The 18,501-nt window shown below is 40.0% G+C and overlaps 4 protein-coding genes and 1 long non-coding RNA gene across 6 annotated transcripts; 1 reads left to right on the top strand and 4 right to left on the bottom strand.

Annotated features, from left to right (window-relative positions):
• Positions 1–1,001: 1,001 nt before the first annotated feature.
• On the bottom strand, positions 1,002–1,581 carry LOC149941268 (uncharacterized). Its single transcript, XR_016481369.1, has 3 exons — positions 1,365–1,581; positions 1,231–1,281; positions 1,002–1,161 (listed from the first exon to the last, which is right to left on the bottom strand). It is a non-coding gene; the product is annotated as an uncharacterized LOC149941268 (long non-coding RNA).
• A 656-nt stretch (positions 1,582–2,237) lies between these two features.
• On the top strand, positions 2,238–5,302 carry RanBP3 (ran-binding protein 3). 2 transcript variants are annotated; one of them, XM_090178235.1, is made up of 12 exons: positions 2,238–2,277; positions 2,637–2,738; positions 2,858–2,896; positions 3,039–3,134; positions 3,211–3,340; positions 3,407–3,467; positions 3,528–3,648; positions 3,710–3,828; positions 3,903–4,017; positions 4,079–4,215; positions 4,280–4,596; positions 4,661–5,301. In XM_090178235.1, the coding sequence occupies exons 1-12, from the start codon at positions 2,265–2,267 to the stop codon at positions 4,692–4,694; spliced, it is 1,284 nt and encodes a 427-aa protein (XP_090034361.1). In that variant the 5' UTR covers positions 2,238–2,264; the 3' UTR covers positions 4,695–5,301. The 2 variants fall into 2 exon arrangements, with proteins under 2 accessions (XP_090034361.1, XP_090034362.1); XM_090178236.1 differs by lacking the exon at positions 2,858–2,896 and having other exon boundaries at positions 4,661–5,302.
• On the bottom strand, positions 5,283–7,649 carry LOC149941266 (DNA-directed RNA polymerase I subunit RPA49-like). Its single transcript, XM_090178237.1, has 10 exons — positions 7,459–7,649; positions 6,794–7,069; positions 6,680–6,726; positions 6,479–6,620; positions 6,199–6,282; positions 6,034–6,130; positions 5,844–5,983; positions 5,687–5,777; positions 5,508–5,630; positions 5,283–5,447 (listed from the first exon to the last, which is right to left on the bottom strand). Exons 1-10 carry the CDS (start codon positions 7,517–7,519, stop codon positions 5,315–5,317), a joined length of 1,194 nt encoding a protein of 397 aa, XP_090034363.1. The 5' UTR covers positions 7,520–7,649; the 3' UTR covers positions 5,283–5,314.
• A 5,027-nt stretch (positions 7,650–12,676) lies between these two features.
• LOC149941265 (uncharacterized) lies at positions 12,677–14,131 on the bottom strand. The gene has a single exon (XM_090179448.1). The coding sequence runs from the start codon at positions 14,129–14,131 to the stop codon at positions 12,677–12,679; it is 1,455 nt and encodes a 484-aa protein (XP_090035574.1).
• A 537-nt stretch (positions 14,132–14,668) lies between these two features.
• LOC149941264 (uncharacterized) lies at positions 14,669–18,020 on the bottom strand. The gene is made up of 3 exons (XM_090179447.1): positions 17,720–18,020; positions 16,868–17,656; positions 14,669–16,200 (listed from the first exon to the last, which is right to left on the bottom strand). The coding sequence occupies exons 1-3, from the start codon at positions 18,018–18,020 to the stop codon at positions 14,669–14,671; spliced, it is 2,622 nt and encodes an 873-aa protein (XP_090035573.1).
• Between the last annotated feature and the right edge of the window lie 481 nt (positions 18,021–18,501).

Here is an 18,501-nt window from a genome sequence, read left to right as displayed (position 1 = left end):
TGATCACGCGCTTTTCGCGCTACTACGGCCAACACATTCGTCGAAATTCCGCGAGCAAGGATTTTCCCCATATAAACTGTACTATAATGTGTAGGAGTTCAGCGCCACGCTCGGTGGTTATATTGTCCCCAATGTAAAAACTATACTAAAAATAATAATCCGCTAGGGGCGCTGACGTCATACACATCTTTTGCTCATAGGTTAACACAGGAACGTCAACGAATGAAATGGCCGTTGTAGCGCGAGAAATCAAAGTTGGCCGTGCTACGGCAAGCCGCTAGCGCCATAGCATGGCGGTTAAAAATAGTAGAAGCTCAGAGGATTTTTACAGGATCTATCCGATCCCAGCTCGCAGAATTCCCATAGGTTTTTGCTGGAATTTTTCACATGAAACACTTCAAAGTTTTTGGATTTTTATTTAATAATAGTGTTAAGATTTTTTGAACTTTTAGTTTGGTTTTCATATTTACTTATTATAAGGAATATTTAAATGCCATTGCGACGAAGATAAATAAGATTTCGTTTAGGTTCGCTTTGAAAATATTTAGGCCTAGGCCTGACATAGGCCCAACTTTTAAAATAGAAGGCAATGTCAATAACAGTTTTGGGAGAAGCAGTGACTGAAGGTCCTTAGTATTAACCTTTGTATTTAAAGGCTATTTCACATTTAAAGTAAGTAATATTATATTTATTATTATGTTTGTAGAAACTTAGATAAACAAAAACCTTATGAAAGAGTAATTACATCCCAGAAAAAATACATAACACTAAAGAATGACACTTATGACGAATTGACGACAGTCATTGAATTAAACAGCAACAATCATAATGATAATTGTCTTATTTTTCAAAACTTTACCTTCTATTTAATAATATGCTTTTTCTCTTAGAAGCTTAGCCAAGATAAATGTCTCGCGCTCTGCTTAAATTCAACATTCCACTGTTAAACAACATAAGAGATAGTACTCAACGAAGACCGATATTTACAATTTTAAATAAAGTGTTTTTAAAAAAACTGATATTTATTTATTTATTTGAACAATAAACATCTGTGAAGCCGTTGCCGACTTGTATACAGACTTCAGATTAGATACAAAAGTAGTGTGGTTCCAGAAAATAATGTACCCACCTAGGAGCAACAAACACAACACCCCTAGGGCCCTAGGTACCACAATGAGATCATATGAGTGAGAGAAGAAAAAACAAAAAGCATATAATTATAGTCCTGACATAATTAGTCCATGGTCCTGAGTTGTTGTTCCACTAGGCTCACTGAACTTCCTGAAGTAATTTTTAAGAAATCATCAATTTGAAAGCCCGCCGTTTGTTAACATTTCAAATTGCCCCGAAACCCAAACTTTTACCTGTACAACAACACATTACCGTCCACCGCAAATCGTTTTCTACATGTGGAAATGAAACATCGAGGAGCCATAACAACAAACAACGCAATAGTTATCTAAAACATTTGCATATAAGAGAAAAATCTTTACGAGTAAAGAAACAGTCTACCATGTTTAAAAACTACATTAAACTCGATGATCTCGATGAGCGCGTGCAGGGGGCCGTGACTCGGTTGACGTGGGCCAATCAAATGCGGGTTCTCAAGGTGACGTAATCCATAATCAAATTATTATTTTCAGTAACTCAAACTAGATGGCAACGAGTCGTTGCCGTAGTCACTCTTTGAATCGTGATTGGCTGATAATGACGAAACCTCCGAAAATGTTATTGGCCCATTTTGTATTTATACGGAATCATTCTATGTTATAAGATTTCTATGGGGTAAACGCTATCGGCAACGCGCGAGAGAGGGATTTCGAATCTAGGGTACGAGTTTAAATTATCTTTGATTCTAGTTACCTATGAGATTTCTATGATTAGAACAACTGCTTTAGAGCCGCAGCTCTTAATCAAAGTTGGCCTTGTCCGAACCACGGCCAACTTTGACACACGCGCAATAGCGGCCAACCCATTCGCCGAAATTCCATGAACAAGGATTTTCCCGCTATAAACTATCGGCGTTCAGCACCACGCTCGTTTTTATATTGGCTTCAATGCAAAAACTATTCTAAAAATAATTTTCCGCTCAGAGCCGAGAGATATTTTTGTTCGTAGATTAACATAGAAACTTCAACGAATGGGTTGGATGCTATTGCGCGAGTGTCGAAGTTGGCCGTGTCCGAACGGACAGACCCACCAAGGACCCACTATGTCTATGGACAGACCACTCAATGGGACAGACCTGAATCATTTGCTTAACAATGGCGGATGATGGTAAGTTGCATTTTAAATTTCTATTCATTGAAATTATATTGATATTTTAGAAATTTAGTATTATATTTGGTATATTTAAATATATATTTCTAACTTTAGGCATACTTAATTTAATGTGACATTTATTATTTGAAACTTTTAAAGCTGAGGTTATTATTTATATAATTAAAGGGAAGCCTTGGTTTGGTATTGACATTGTCATAATAATGATTGTTTTTTTTTAAAATTGTATGGTAGATTAATAAATAGATATTTTTTCTTTTGCTGTTTATTTTCTAGATCACATAAACGAATTTTAATAAAACGGTTTTAATATTTTAAAATTGAGTTTTATTTCAAATGAGTTGGTTTTATTAAAGGTGGAATGATGGCCAAAACTCCCTGCAGGTTGGCTCAAAATCCTTTCGCTATTAAGACAGCAACTCCTACCAGGAGCTTGGCTGATTCCACTGAAGGAAAAGGTATAAATTATAGTTAACAATATAAAACTTATCGAGTGGTTTGTATGGAAAAAATCGTGTGTGCATTGGTTGAAAAATTGTCCTGCTTATGTTGAATGTGTTGTCTCTAAACGTTTCAGAAACACGCCCAGTACTGGCACCCCCCAAATGGGGAAATGGTAATAATTTTAATATTTTGTTCAGTTTTGCATAATGGTTCTCTTTTTTTTGCAAAATTATCACCATTTTTACATAAAGAAATTTAAGGGATACTTCAAAGATGTAAAATTTCTAAGCCATGTTATATATTCTTTTTTATAGATTCACAGTGTGGGGTTACATCATCTTCACCTAAGGTTTTTCTGCGACCATCAGCTTTAGCAGCGCAAGCTGAAAAATTAAAAACCGTTAATTCAGGTTATCATAAGAGTCTGTTTAAATTAGAAAGGACTTGTTTGAAACTAATATTCTATAAAAATTTGTTTCAATATAGCATTTTCAAAGCCTGAAAATGATGGTAACAGGCAGCAAGATAAAGAAAATAGCGAATCAAAATCATCAGATACTTCTGTATCTACTTCAGCTAATCAATCTTCATCATTGTTTTCTTTAAACAAAGAAGAGTGAGGAAAATTTACTTGTCAGATTTGGAAATTTTCATTTATTTTCTCAAACTTTTATGCTTGTAGGGCTGGAACTTCTCAGTCTGGATTTGTATTCGGACAGAATTTGCATGAACGAGTGATAACTGTAAATTAATTTTTATTCCACACTCTTTCCCAAATTAAACCGTTTTGCTTTTTTCTCTAGGACTTTGAAGATGCAAAAGAAACTGCTGCCCAGGAACCATTGCCTTCAGACTTATCATTTGAAGCTGCTGCATTGTTGAAAGAGGCTGCCAAAGATGAATCTGCAAGTGAAGAAAATGATTGTAAGCTACAATTTTATTGATAATTCCTGCTATTTTTTTGATAATTAACAATGTTTGTTAGCTAAACCTACCAAAAGTTTAACGGAATCTGCTGAAGAGTATCAATCTAAGCAAGTTAAAAGGAAATTTTCAGAAGTCACTGTAGTTACAGGTGAAGAGGAAGAATCTAATGTTATTCAAGTAATTATTTTGACTTAATGTTTTCATGTTTAATTGATCAAGCGTAATAAATAAGAACTTATTTGAATTTTTAGATTAGTTGTAAACTTTTTTCTTTCAACAAAACAAGTAGCTCGTGGCTTGAAAAAGGACGTGGCATTCTTAGACTAAATGATAAGGAAGTTGATGGAGTATTACAATCTAGGCTAGGTAAGGAAAATGGGGAAACCTTTTCTCTTAAAAATTTACTGATTTTTTTTTTAATATACAGTTATGAGAACACATGGGAGCTTTAGAGTAGTTTTGAACACAAAAGTATGGGCTGGTATGACAGTTGAGCATCCCAGTACAAAAACTGTACGAATTAGCGCTCTTGACTCTGAGGGTGTAAAAGTCTATCTTGTCATGGTGAATTGGTCTCCTTTTTTGGGGATTATTGCTAAATGGACTAATAAGTATTGAACTTATTTAGGCTGGATCCAAAGATATTGAACAACTATTCAGCGCACTAGATTGGCGAGTAACATTGTTGAAATCCCAGGAGGAGAGGCACAATTCAGACATTGCCAGTCCTGGGCAAAGCTGCGGCGAAAGTGTAAATGAGGCTGGGTCATTTGTTGATTCTACTCAGAGCAATGCTAACAACACAAATACCTCCAACTCTCACCATCAACCCGGCCACACGCCCAAACGCTGGAGAACCTCTGATCCAAGTCATGGAGCTGATGAAAGCTTTCAACCAGAAAGTAGTTCAGCTTCTATATCTCCAGCTGAGGGAGATCTTTCAAGGTAAATGTGCTGGTTTTACATATTGTTTATTTTAATTAATCCTTTTCTTCCCAACCACTAAAAGTGACAGTGGATTTCCAGCAGCTGAAGATAGTTAACTATTTTTGCCTAATATAAAATGATCAGATTTTTTTTAAAGAAAATGGCTCGTGAATTCCTGAATTTTTACAGGATATTTTACAGTGACTTTGATTACTCTTTTGTCTATAAAGAGTTAATCAGTTCTACTAAAACATTTTTAGTAACTTATCTTTGTTTATTAGAACCTAAATTTATTTGCAAATTGAGTATGCCTGTTTATGAAGAAGAAATTTACTTCTGTCTCATTAGGCTCTTTATTTTTACACGCAGTTGATTCTAAAGTGCATATTTAAATAAAAACCAATTGTATGTTGAGGCAATTAAATGTTTTAGTTTCCCTCCTTTATGCCCAACTACGTAGACAGCGTGTGTACATTTTTTTAAACTATTGTATATATATGTATGTGATTACGTTTATCAGTAATCACTAAATAAAAACTGCAAACAAATTTTTGAGTAATGAGAAAAGGATTGTTTTGTACCAATGCATTCTGTACTACGCAAAAAACTTGATAACATCCTGAAACTCAGTGTGAATTACATAATACATTTTTATAATATCCTTGATTTAGAAGAAATGTGTACAGTGCAGTGAAATAAATGGCTTCATTCTAATCATTTGCAAAAAAAGTATTCTTTATTTCTTGGCAGAAAATTTTTTGATGGAGGGGCTGAAGAGAGGCAATTTTAAATCAGCCACTGTAGTTTGGATTCCTTTTATAACTTTTTTGGAAGTATAACACCCCAAGGCATTTACTATAACAGTCAATCTGAAATAGAGATAATTTAAAGAAAATATACAGATATAATAAATTAGTATGTATTTGTACTTTGTACTGCTCATTTTGAAATCCACTTGAAATTGGCTCAAATCAATTGAGAAATTTTCTAAAAAAAGAGCTATAACTAAAGCATAAGCAATAGCTTTGTCTTTCATTTTTGGACCCATTGACCTTGTAAAAAAAAAGCTTTTACCCTAAATTTAAACACTAAACAAAGTGAAACTAACCTGCTGGACCCACCCCTTGCAGTCTCCGTGCTTATTGTGAACTTGTTTAAAAGGCACTGTTTTAATGGGTCTGAAATACTGGGTATTGGATCTAATTTGTAATCATAGTAAGTTAATTATTTAAGGGTTTTGTTGAATTATAATTATTCTATTGTACCTTTCTTTCTCAAATCTGTAAATTTGAGTTTAATTATTTTGACTATGAGGTCAAAATAGGTCAATAACTTCAGTTTATGATTTCTAATTGATGTTTTCTTGGGTAGCCCAGGAATGAAGTTAATTACATATTCTGAATGTCTAAAAATTTCATTAGTCAAATTAATTTTTGGTTATTCTAAGTCTCTTACACTCCACTTTTCTTCCACTCTTCCAATTTTTGTTTATCAGCTTCACTAAATTCAGATATAAAACTATCTAGCTCAGTATATTCTGCTTCTGATATAACTGTAAGATTGAATATTTACTTATTATCAGCAGAAAGAAACTTAATTTATAATTATTAAATTTATCACTAGTTTTAATATCATAAACTTCTTCTGGTGCTTTGGCATTTTTATTTTGTGGAGGGATGGCTTCAGGACTTGATTCTTGAAAAACTAAGTATTATCAATTTTGTAGAATTAGTTTCAACTCTATTCATTAAATGACAGGATATATAATATATATGTATATATACATACACATACACATATAAATCAAATCAATGTCGTATTAGATAGATTTAGTACAGGTTATAAGGGACTAAGTCGAATTTGCTCTTGTGTATATATACGCACACATATATATTCGAACCTTGATTTGACAGTATTTTGGCATTCTCCATAGAAGTATTTACACTAGTTTCAAGGCTATCACCATGAACTGAGTATCGTTTCCTAGCTTCCATGGCTTTTCTCTTTTTCTTCCCACCAAAAGCACTAACCAGCAAATCATTCTAAAGAAATGGTTCTAAGTTAACCCGGTTAGAAGATGAAAAATATATCTAATACGAACTCTGTCTTTATAGCTCGAGTTAAGTGCATCAACATTAGTGACTTGAGCTATACAATAGAAATGTAATGGTAATTATCCACATTTAAATCAACTAAATCAAGTAATAGTTCTCACTAGAATCTTCCAAAAACGGTTTTAGCTGGAAAAATTCGGATGAGAAAACATTCATTTTCCCTGTTCTTTTATTCAATACACCAATGTAATAACTTTGAAGGCTGTTTAACCGTAGTGATTGTTCACCAAAGTTATAGCCAACATACTGCATTCTAGTAGACTCCGCAACCATTATTTTTTTGGATTTCTTTGATTTAGAATTCATTTTATGTTCAAAACACTCAAATTTTATGTTCTCCTTTGCGTATTCCAAAAGTTTGCCATTAGCAAAAGAAACTAAACATAAAGGATCATTTAGATTTCATAAAACTAGTCTGGCTGTATTAAAGGGCCACCTAATAGATTGAATTTGAAGGGGCTACATAATCACATGTTTTGGGAGAGCAGCCACCTAAAATTCGGAATCTAAGGCCCTTTAAGGTTTATGAGAAGACATCAAATTTGATGAGAGCTATCCTTGGGTCCGGACATTGACAACAATTTATTATGTGAAGAAGTAAAAAAATTACCAACAAATTGGAAGAAAACAATTCGCCGAAGTATCGCGTTATGTCGCTTAATTTGGCTTTTCTTTACTTCTTCAAGTTTTATAATGGTCGCTCCCCCGGAGTCCCCAGTAAGCCGGTATATCTAAAAGCGCAAGCCTTGGCCACAAAGTTTCTCACCTACTGGCACTTCTTTTGATGGCTTCGGTTCATATTTAATTTGGTAAATATTAGAACTCATCTTTAATGTTATAAATTAATTTGCTCCAATTAATAAAAGTGAGCTGTATAACGTGTTTTGCTAAATTGGAAAACTCGCTGCGACCAGGGAGCACTAAACTGCTGGAGAGGTCCTGTTGGGTAGAATTGCTGTGAAACCATAGACATAGGAATAAGTATAGTTCCTATGTCTATGTGTGAAACCAAAGATAATTTAAACTTCGTACCCTAGATTCGAAATCACTCTCTCGCGCGTTGCCGATAGCGTTTACCCACTTCCCGCCGGAACTCAGAAAAAATTCGCTCCAATGGTGGCGCACTACTGCCATCTAGGGATAGAAACTAATTTTTTTTTGGAAGTTGCGGTGCGTAATTTGACGCGTTTCGCGTTCAACTCGAAGTTTTAAAACATGATGGACCACAATTATAGCACTAAAAAAGTTTCAAATCGAAAGAAAAAACCTAGACTTACTAAAGGTGAGTAATATAATCTTACAAGCGATTCAAGCATAATTTGACTAAACTTAATAGTTCATTCAATTTCATTTACCATTTTAATAGGGTTCGTGTTTAACATCGACATTCTTAAGGAATATTTGCCTGAAATTTTAGAAATTCTTCAAGATTGGCATCATTACCGAAAGAAGATATACAACCACCAGAATTACCATTTGTTAAAGTAAGTTTTTATTGGAAATATATGATTTACAATTAAGCGTGTTTCTATAAATACTCTTGTTTTAAATAAAACAAATCTAGGCCTAAATATGGCGCCTTACCGCAACCGATGGAGCCGATTTTTCTGAGGTCACGTGCCGGAAGAGGGTAAACGCTTCGTAACAAAACCGTGAATGGGAAAGCTCTCAGTATTCGAATCTAGGGTACGAAGTTTAAATTATCTTTGGTGAAACCGACGATAGGAAGTTACCTCTTGCATCCCCCAAATTATCTTCCCCCGTTTTCCTGGTATAGGGACGGAAATCCTAAATGCGCATGCTTGCAACGTCATCATTGTAGTTCCGTTAAAAGGGTAAAGGGTTAATCCATTTTGACACTTTTCTAGATATCTTTTCGGTTTAGGAAAAGGCACATTCCTTAAATCAGCATTTTCTATGAAAAACCATTTTTAAACTTGCCACCGTCAGGGAGCACACCGTTTAAAAAGATTTCCGTAAGCCTCGCTCGTCTTGAATATTCTGCGGCACATGCGCAGTTTCCACCTACGTCCCTGAAAACAAGGAGGGGGAAAAGAATTTGGGGGAAATTATAGAACTATCCCAGCTGGTAGCTTCTACCAGGGAGCACTCCCTGCTGCGACTCTGGGAGTGGGAGCAAACTTCCGTGTGACCGCGTTAAGGCCATTGAGTTGGGAATATTAATCTAGAGATCCAATCAAATCTGCTCCCCGCGAAACAAGTTTTTGAAAAATACGAATGTGCCGTCTGCTCTAAAATGACGAGCAAACGTTATCATATGACCCGTGGCGCCATCCATTATTTTGAAGAAAAAAAATATTTTTGCTTGAAAACGCGTCATTGAGAGATAGACGGCGCCACGGGTAGAATGATAACGTTTTCTCGTCATTTGGGACGCCGATGGGAGCAGACGACAGTATTCTTATTTTTAAAAACTTGTTTCGCGAAATACTGAAATCCGACGTTTCGATTGGACCTCTAGATTAATATTCCCAACTCAATGGTTAAGGCCAGGTTTGGAAATAAGTGGTGGTCACTGGGTCAAAGACCAGTTTTTTTATTCAAAAGCTAGGGGTTCACTGGTCCAGTGTCCAGTTTATTAATTCAAAATTATCTACCGTATTATTAACCAACTGGTCTACGTGACCACTTAAATAATTCAAGAGTTGGGAGTCACTGGCCAAATAGACCAGTTTTGAAATAAACCATATTTCCAAGCCTGGTTTAGACACCCCTGTTTTTGACCGAGAAAATTCATCCCCCCCCACGCATGTATGAAAGCGGAGATGGGCAGAATTTGCAACGCCATCTATCCTTCCTTTGTTTACATCAAATGACAGTTGATTTTCCAAAAGGCATAATGTATTTCATTTCACCGCGCGTCGATGGCGCCACGTAATCTGCCCATCTCATGGCGTCCTACATTGGCGAAAAGGGGGTCGGCACTCGCGGTCAACTTCGCCAGATACAATAGTGCCTCTATTTCTTTTCTATCTCTACGGTGTGACTTGATGGACTAAACTGTCAATAATTAACATGGACTAATTTTTTTTGAGAGTCACACGATATGGTGTCGGCTAGCGCCTTAGACACCTATACAACCAATAAACTTCACAGACAATAGCGGCACCAACGTTAGAAGCGCTGAAGGGATCGCAAAAATCCCGACAGTAGGCGGAAGTATCCCGGGTGGGAGCTACCTTCAGGGCCGTGCTTAGGGGGTGGTGAGCCGGGCGGTCGCCCAGGGCCGCTAAAATTTTCCTATAGGGATGTATATACCGGAGGGCCGCTAAAATCACAATTGTCAGTTTCGCCCGGGGCCGCGAGACCTCTAAGCACGGCCCTGGCTACCTTCCGGAAGAGCGGAGAACGAAAATAGAGAGGTCAGGGTGTTTCGTAAAGGAAGGGGGTAAGCCAACCCCCCAAAAAGCGTCCCGAAACTCCAAGCGAGAAACCGCTGAACCGGGGCAGAATAAAGCAAAATGAGCCAAATCTCCCTCTACCTGGCAGAGCGGACAAAGGGAGGAGGAGCGTACACCGAAACGACCCAATACCGCGGGAACCAGAAAACGATCAACTCGAGCCAACGACAGTAGGCGTTCCTGGGGCCTGCCCAAATGACAGCCCCAGACCAACGAACGGGCCGGAAAGTCCTGCAAGGAGAAGAGGAAACGGCCCGTTGGAGCATCAGCCCAAGCGCTCCGCCACCTCAGGAGAAGCGCAGACGAGCACCGGCGACGAATAGTAAGAGTATCTGGAGGCGGGACATAAAGAGGAGCCACTGCATCAATGGAGGCGGATTTAGCTAGGGCATCCACCTGCTCATTGTAATCGATACCCACATGGGAAGGCGTCCACAAGAGACGATACAGAAGTGTGGGAGAGGAATTTCCCAAACAGGGTTTGGACCAACGGATCCGCAGACGAGTTATCCGCTAAAGTATATGGGGCGGAGAGAGAATCGGAACATAAGATCGCAGTGTAAATTGCACGGTCAAGAAGCCAAGACAGCGCCTCATAAAGGGCACACAACTCGATCCTAGAAATAGCCAAATGAGATGGGCACCGAAAACTCCGGCTTACACCCAGACTAGGAATGACAAAGGCGAACCCTCCGGAAACAGAGGACGGAATAAGGGGGCCATCGGTAAAGACAAGACACCACTCCGAGGGAAGGGAATCGAGATGACAGTAAAAGGCCGATGCCAGAGAGTGGGCATTGTAGTCCGATTTGGGCCCAGGCAACCACCGAACATCCAGAACAAAAGGAGGCGGTGTGTCCACCGGCCACGAGGGGCAAAGCGGCTGCGAAACTACGCTTTCAAACAGGTTGTTTAGATCCCACCTCTGCGCCAGATGAGTGACAGAACCCCGGAGCAAGATATAAGGTAGATCTTGCCCACGAAGCCAACCCTGAGCCAAGTGAGAAGGCGGGGCTCGAAGACAATACAAAGCGTACTGCAAACACTGAGAGGCCCTACGAAGGGATAACGGGAGAACATACGCTTTGATTTCCATAGACGAGACTTCCGTCGAACGAGGGACTCCCAAGATCAGCCGCAACGCCGCATTTTGAATCGCATCCAAGCGCCGGAGGACGGAAGGTGCCACAGTGCAGTAAACAACCGTTGCATAGTCAAGGAAGCTGCGGATCAGAGCGGAATATAGTAGGCGCATGGTGGCCTGGTCCGGGCCCCAACGGGCCCCCACAATAGCACGAAGGAGAGACAGACGCCGTAGGCAGTGGGCACGCAAGTCTTCAATATAGGGACGCCACGTGAAACGACTATCAAAAATGACGCCCAAGTAGCGGCACTGGGACCTAAAAGAGAGGGCGGTACCAGAAATACTCAAGGGACCCCCTTCGGAGATATCACGCTTCTTCGAGAAGCACATACAGACACATTTGTCAGGTGACAGAGAAAATCCTAAGGCGTGTTAATATGAGTCAGCGCTCTGCAGAGCTTCCTGCATGTGCCTACGCAACAGCATCAAAGAAAAGCCAGACAAGAATAAAACTATATCGTCAGCATAAATGGCAATACTTGTACCATCCGGGAGTGTAGTTGGGAGGTCATCAAGAAGCAAACTAAAAAGGAGAGGGCTAAGAACTGCCCCCTGAGGCACCCCTCGGGTGACGTCATAGGCGGGGGACAGGGAACCTCCCACACGTTCGCGAGGTAACCGATCAGTCAAATATGATACGAAAAAACGAAGGTAATGCTCTGAGAGACCTAACATCGAAAGTTTAAGCAAGAGATGAGAATTCCGAACACTACCAAACGCGTCCCGAATGTCCAAAAAGACTGCCAGTCAAGCACCCTTAAGGGAGACGGGAGTGGCTAGCGGTATTGCGGATTATTGGCGCGAATAGCTTTGGGAGAGCTTAATTTTAATTGGGTTTAAACCGGCGGACTGAAACACCGACGTAAACTTTAGCACTTAAATTTTAGGGACCTAGCACGTAAATATTTCGCTGATAAATAAATAAATGGACGGAACACTTATTTAAAACATAACAAAAAAACTGATTTAATGGTAACGCACATTGTTACAAAATATTGAGGCGCACATTGCCTTAACCCGCACAGTTGGGCTTTTTCAAGAAATCTGAACAGGAATGCCGAGGAAAACACGCTGGACCCCTTCTTTTTAGGGGTTCTCCCCACTTTCGACGCCAGCCTGTCCCGCCGCTGGGACGACGGAAAATTTCCAGCCCCGGTGCGCTCCTCGCCTTCCTTAGCGTCACTCTCTTTATTATTAAATCTAACGCCATAAGTACATAAAATAAGTAATGAAACAGCAAATAAACGCGAACATACAAGAATACAAAAAATAATACACTGAATTAAAATACACTAAAATAGAAAACAAAAATGCCCTAACAGAAATTAATTAATATACAATATACAACTGATTAAATTTATATACAGATAATTTGATTTTTAACATCCTCCCCCTTTTTTGAACAGCGTTCAAAACGTTTAAATTTCAAGGGGATATAGCATTTGGATAGGTCGTCTCAGACGGTTTCCATTTGGCAAGCGAACCATACATGATCGTACCACCTTATCTAGCCTACTCTCTACTACGTCTTCCACAACCGCCATTCTCCACATTAGGCGTGGGAGTTTACTTTCTTCGATTAAAACTACGTCACCAATCTTTAAAGCTTCGGTAGGGGTACAATTAGGCTTATGGTGTGCCGATCTCAATTCTAACAAATAATTGTTTTTCCATCTTGACCAAAAGCGGTCTAACAAAGTTTGTCGGTATTTTAACCGTCTAGTTAATTCTTGTTGATGTTGGTTTAACACTTCATTATTTGTATACACTCGGGATGGCAACGACGTTAAGCGTCGGCCGATTAAAAAATTAGCGGGGCTCAAGGGAGCCGGCTCTCCGGCCCCTTCGTATACGTAACTGATTGGCCGAGAATTTATAGTGGCCTCAATTTCAATTAATAAGGTCTCGAGCTCTTCGTAGCTGAGTAGAGCCTTTCCGAGAGTTTTGCGGAGGGAGGATTTCACTGAACGGACCATCCTCTCCCAAAACCCTCCCCACCAAGCCGCTCTGTCCGCTATATAGCGCCACTGTATTCGAAGGGACCCGAAATAATTCGTAACTTCCGGATGTCTTAGATTTTTCAAAAGTTCATTCAAGTCCGACTCTGCTTTTTTAAATGTCTTTGCATTGTCACTGTACACAATGTTACAAATTCCACGTCTCGCGCAAAATCTCCGAAAAGATAACAAAAATCTATCAGTTGATAGATCTGACACTAGTTCCAAATGTATGGCACGCGTAACCGCGCACGTGTAGAGCGCGATATAACATTTTTCGCCGTTTGAGTCGTATAACGGACCGGCAAAGTCGATGCCGCAAACCGAAAATGGGGGCGATGGAGTAATTCGGGCTTCCGGCATGGGTGCCATGACCGCTACCGGTGCCTTCGCTCTGAATCTTACACACTTAGGGCAGCCTCGTACTTCTCTTTTAATTAATCTCCTTATTTTATTCACCCAAAATGTTTCTCTAATTTCAACTAGAACATCATCTACCCCGGCATGTTTTAACCGGATATGACTGTCATCTACAATTAATTCTGTTAACCTATTTTTATGCGACAAGATCCCGGGATGCTTCTCCTGGTAACTAATATCTGCGGCGTCTAGACGTCCGCCTAAACGCAATAGACCATCTTCGTCAAGAAAAGGTGACAACGACAATATTTTTGAATTTTTAGGAATTCCAATACCAGATTTCAAGCCATTAATTTCGACGGAATAATTTTCTTCCTGCGCATGTTTGACCCATTGTTTTTCAGCGTCATTAATTTCATCCACTGATAAAGAACCGATAATTCTATCAATTTTCTTAGCTGAATTTCTACAATTTTTTACGAAGCGTCTAAACCAAGCAGTAAGCCTATAAACCATATTGGCGGAGCTATATTTCGATGGGGCGAATAGGGGGTTTTTAATTTCCGTTTCAGCGACAATAGCCAGGCTAGCTTCGGAATGCACTCTTTTTTCAATTTAAATAGTAGGATTTTCCTCGTCAATCGATGCTGAATTTAACTTAATTATTCTATTATTTTCGGATAACCAAGGAGGTCCGAAAAGCCACAGTTTAGAGGTCCTAAGTTCTTCAATCGTTACGCCACGCGATGGCAAATCAGCCGGGTTTTCAACTCCGGCCACATGTTCCCAAGAAGAGGGGTCTGTCAACTTTTGAATTTCTTTCACCCTGTTCGAGACGAGGGGTTTCCAACGGGCCGCGTTGTCTCGAACCCAGTGCAACACTATTGTCGAGTCGGTCCACATTCGAACCGCTCGCGGAGAGTACACTAACGTTTCCACTACATTAGAAATAAGCCTCGCACCTACAACTCCGCCCATTAGCTCCAATCGAGGTAATGTTAATGTTTGCAAAGGGGCGACTCTAGTTTTTGATGCCACCATAGAGGTGGTCACCTAGCCACTCGGATAGATGCCCTTTAAGTAAACGACGGCCGCGTAGGCGCCTTTACTCGCATCAACAAAACAGTGGACTTCTATTTCGGGTTCTATTTTTGTTGGCTCAGTTGCGAAATAGTAGCGAGGAATTTCTATTGTCGTCAGGTGGGGGAGCTCCTCGCACCACGCGTCAAATTTCTGGGACAGGTCGTCCCATTTCAGCCCCCTACTCCACATCTCCTGGAAAATTATCTTAGCACGGATCGTGAAAGGGGACAATAGACCCAGGGGGTCGAAAACTTTGGCCACGATTTTTAAAACCCAACGTTTGGTATTTTCCTTTTGTCCTAACAATTTCAGAATTTCACTGACGTCAAAACTGAAAGTATCCCGCGCCTCATTCCACGATATACCTAAAACCTTTGTATTTTTGGTGGGGCTGATTTGGCTCGCTACATTATTTTCTACCTTGGGTTTCTCCCCCCACTTTTCCCTTATTTCGCTAGAGTTACTGTGAAACTTTCTCAATTTCATCCCCGCTTCCGCTAAAATATTTGACGTTTGACTAATCATTTGATCGACTTCACTAACCTCTTTTTCCCCTGAAATTAAATCATCGACATAAAGGTCGTTATCCAACACTGCACTAGCTTTAGGGAATTTTTCAACGTAATTTTTGGCATGATATTTGATTGTGGCCGACAATAAGAACGGACTGGCCGTGCAGCCGAAAGGAACCCTCGCAAACCTGTAGACCACTAATTCCTTTCTATCCGTACCGGATAAACCCTTAATCCAAAAGAATCTTAAGGCGTCCCTATCTGACTCTGCCACGCCAATTTGATGAAAAGCCTTTTCCACGTCGCCGGTGTAAGTGACTCGTTGTTTACGAAAGCGCGCCAACATTTTGAAAACTAAAGGGAGGAAGTTGGGCCCCACCTCTAGACAAGCATTAAGGGAAAGGAAGCCCCTCGCGAGAGAGGAGCCGTCGTAAACAATTCTTAGGGTTGTAGTTTCGTTATTTTCACGCGTAACGCCTCTGTGGGGAAAATAATAGTGGCCGGTGGGCTTCGGATTCTCTCGATCATCAACCATTTCCACAATTCCCGATTTAATTTGTTCTCGTATAATCTCGTCATACTTGATCAATTCTAGGGGTTTCGATTCTAAGTTTCGTAACAAGTTAATTGTTCGCTTCTTCGCGACTTCTAAGTTATTTCCCATTAAATCGCGATTAGGCTTCCAAGTTAACGGTACCACGTAGCGCCCCTTTTCAAATCTAATATTCTTCTCAAAATCACTTAAAACAGTTTCTAAATGGCTAGTTTTCGTGTCTACGCTATCGTGAATCCCTATTGACTCCAAATCCCAGAAGGCGCGCAACTGATCGGACACTAATTTTTCTTCCGACTGGATGGCTACGTGGATCACTGCGATTGAGTTTACTCCTATAGATGATCCTTCTCCTTCTGATTTCCCTTGTACTGTCCAACCCAAAACGGTGTTGATGGCCATTAAATCTGGAGAAAATCTTTCAACTTGACCGTTTGCTACTCTCCAAAAATAATCAGCCCCAATTAAAATTTCAAGTCTGACAAATCTAAGTTTCTATTCCTCATTTCTGACTGTACATTTTCTCCGGGGACTGCAAATACTGCCCCGTTGATAGCTGGAGTTTCCAAAGCTAGAATCTCTACTGGCTCTCCAGTGTTTACATTTTTAAGCGTGACCTTGACTTTTCTGCGCACTGCTCGAATAGGGGCCTCGCTTTCAAAGGGAAATATATTCATAGTTTCATTACCGACAACCTCTAACTGTAGCTTTCGGGACAAATCCTCCTTAATAAAACTTCGATGGCTGGCTCCGTCTAGGATGCACCTTACCCTGACGTTTTTTCCAGACCTATCGCTAATATTTACACGCGCTGTTTGTAAGAGGATTACACTAGAGGTATTTGAACCAACATTTAAGGTTGCGGAAGTTTGCGCTCTAACCTGTTCGCTCGGCACTGGCGAATTATCGCTCGGAACTGAATTGGTGTAGTCTGGGTTTTTTTTTCTATATTTTGATCGCATATTGCTTGGTTATGCTTACGCCTACAATTTCTACAACTCTGTATTCTTCCTCTGCAATGATGGGCGGGATGACCGACCCTCATGCAGAGAAAACACAATTTCTTACGACTAGCAATGGCTCGTTTGTCTGGTATGGAAATACCTGTACAATGGTAAAATGGGTGTTCGGTACTATTGCAAAAAACACAAACTATCTGATAATTTTGATTATTATTGACTCCAGTACTAAGAGTAGCTGCCGAAAACGGCTTACTAGATGGAACTTTATTATTCTGACTACCCTTAAAACTTGGTTTTTCTGATTGGGTACTGGTAGTCTTGGCTTGCGAGCTACTTGCTCTGTGGACAGCTAAGGCCCGTTCGCGACATTGGATCTCCCCACTTAAGAAGGTTAGCAATTCATTTATGTCCCACAGTTTACTTATTTCCCTTCCTCTAGTATATTGTTGTAACAGATCCAATGGCAACAAGCCTCCCACAAGATGAGTTAGGAACTCGCTATGGCTATCGGTCAAACGACCCAACGATTTTAAACCTCTAACCTCAATTTGGCACGTATCATACAAATTTCTTAGGGCCGTTACGTCCGTAGACGAAGATACCGAACCCATTATCATAAAATTATTTAGTCTAGCACTGACTTGCAAATCTGGCCTACCGCAAGTATCCCCCAAAATTTCAATAGCTGAATCATAATTTGTTTCTGTTAAGGTTAACCCTTCAATAGCTATTTCGGCTCGGCCTTTCAGATATGATTTTAAATAATTGAACTTATCGATTTTAGACAATTGTGGATTTTCGTGGATCGCTCCTTTGAACTGAGTCCAGAATGTCTGCCATTTTTCGTGACTTCCGTCGTATTTCTTTATTTCCAATTTCGGCAGTCGAACGGTTGCCGCTGGTGGAGAAACGATGGTAGATTGGTCACTGCCTCCAGAATGTTGAGATCCCGATGGTCAGTTTCCGGTTGACGCTGGTACCACCGTCGGAATACTTTTGTCGTTCATCCACTTCATCGCTCTGCCTCGCCAAAGAACTAATTTATCCATGTATACTTCAATTTCTTCCAACTCATTGTCCTGCTCCTCGTCGGTCGTCAATAAGGGCAGTATTTTCTGGTCCAGTTCGTCTAATTTCGGCTCTTTGGCGTTCAACTGCACTATGTAATCACTAATATTTTGCTCCGAAATAACCGTAGCCTTTCCGAGCTCTTCTTGTATCAGGTTGCAGATTCGCGTCACACCGCCTCGAACGGATTTGCGCTGTTTCTCCAAAAGTTTTTGAACGGCAGCCATTTTCACAAATTGTCCAGTCTACAAACTTATCGCGAGTTGTCCCGGGTTTCGGCACCAAATAATATTGCGGATTATTGGCGCGAATAGTTTTGGGAGAGCTTAATTTTAATTGGGTTTAAACCGGTGGACTGAAACACCGACGTAAACTTTAGCACTTAAATTTTAGGGACCTAGCACGTAAATATCTCGCTGATAAATAAATAAATGGACGGAACACTTATTTAAAACATAACAAAAAAACTGATTTAATGGTAACGCACATTGTTACAAAATATTGAGGCGCACATTGCCTTAACCCGCACAGTTGGGCTTTTTCAAGAAATCTGAACAGGAATGCCGAGGAAAACACGCTGGACCCCTTCTTTTTAGGGGTTCTCCCCACTTTCGACGCCAGCCTGTATAAGTAATGAAACAGCAAATAAACGTGAACATACAAGAATACAAAAAATAATACACTGAATTAAAATACACTAAAATAGAA

This window comes from Leiobunum rupestre, chromosome 6 (assembly GCF_980474605.1).
Source record: "Leiobunum rupestre chromosome 6, qqLeiRupe1.1.hap1, whole genome shotgun sequence".
Classification (NCBI taxonomy): Eukaryota; Metazoa; Arthropoda; class Arachnida; order Opiliones; family Sclerosomatidae; genus Leiobunum; species Leiobunum rupestre.
Note: the sequence above shows the minus strand (reverse complement) of the source record. Positions and strands in the feature narration are given on the sequence as shown.

Coding starts and splice junctions, on each gene's coding strand:
- RanBP3 (XM_090178235.1), top strand. Junction 2,739..2,857: donor TGATTCCACTGAAGGAAAAG/GTATAAATTATA, acceptor TAAACGTTTCAG/AAACACGCCCAGTACTGGCA. Junction 4,597..4,660: donor GCTGAGGGAGATCTTTCAAG/GTAAATGTGCTG, acceptor AACCACTAAAAG/TGACAGTGGATTTCCAGCAG.
- LOC149941266 (XM_090178237.1), bottom strand. CDS start 7,519: ATGAGTTCTAATATTTACCAAATTAAATATGAACCGAAGCCATCAAAA. Junction 7,070..7,458: donor ATCAAAAGAAGTGCCAGTAG/GTGAGAAACTTT, acceptor CTTTATGTTTAG/TTTCTTTTGCTAATGGCAAA. Junction 6,131..6,198: donor AGTTTATGATATTAAAACTA/GTGATAAATTTA, acceptor TCAATCTTACAG/TTATATCAGAAGCAGAATAT.
- LOC149941265 (XM_090179448.1), bottom strand. CDS start 14,131: ATGGTTTATAGGCTTACTGCTTGGTTTAGACGCTTCGTAAAAAATTGT.
- LOC149941264 (XM_090179447.1), bottom strand. CDS start 18,020: ATGGCTGCCGTTCAAAAACTTTTGGAGAAACAGCGCAAATCCGTTCGA. Junction 17,657..17,719: donor GAAGTGGATGAACGACAAAA/GTATTCCGACGG, acceptor AACATTCTGGAG/GCAGTGACCAATCTACCATC. Junction 16,201..16,867: donor CCCATTTTACCATTGTACAG/GTATTTCCATAC, acceptor TTTGGAGAGTAG/CAAACGGTCAAGTTGAAAGA.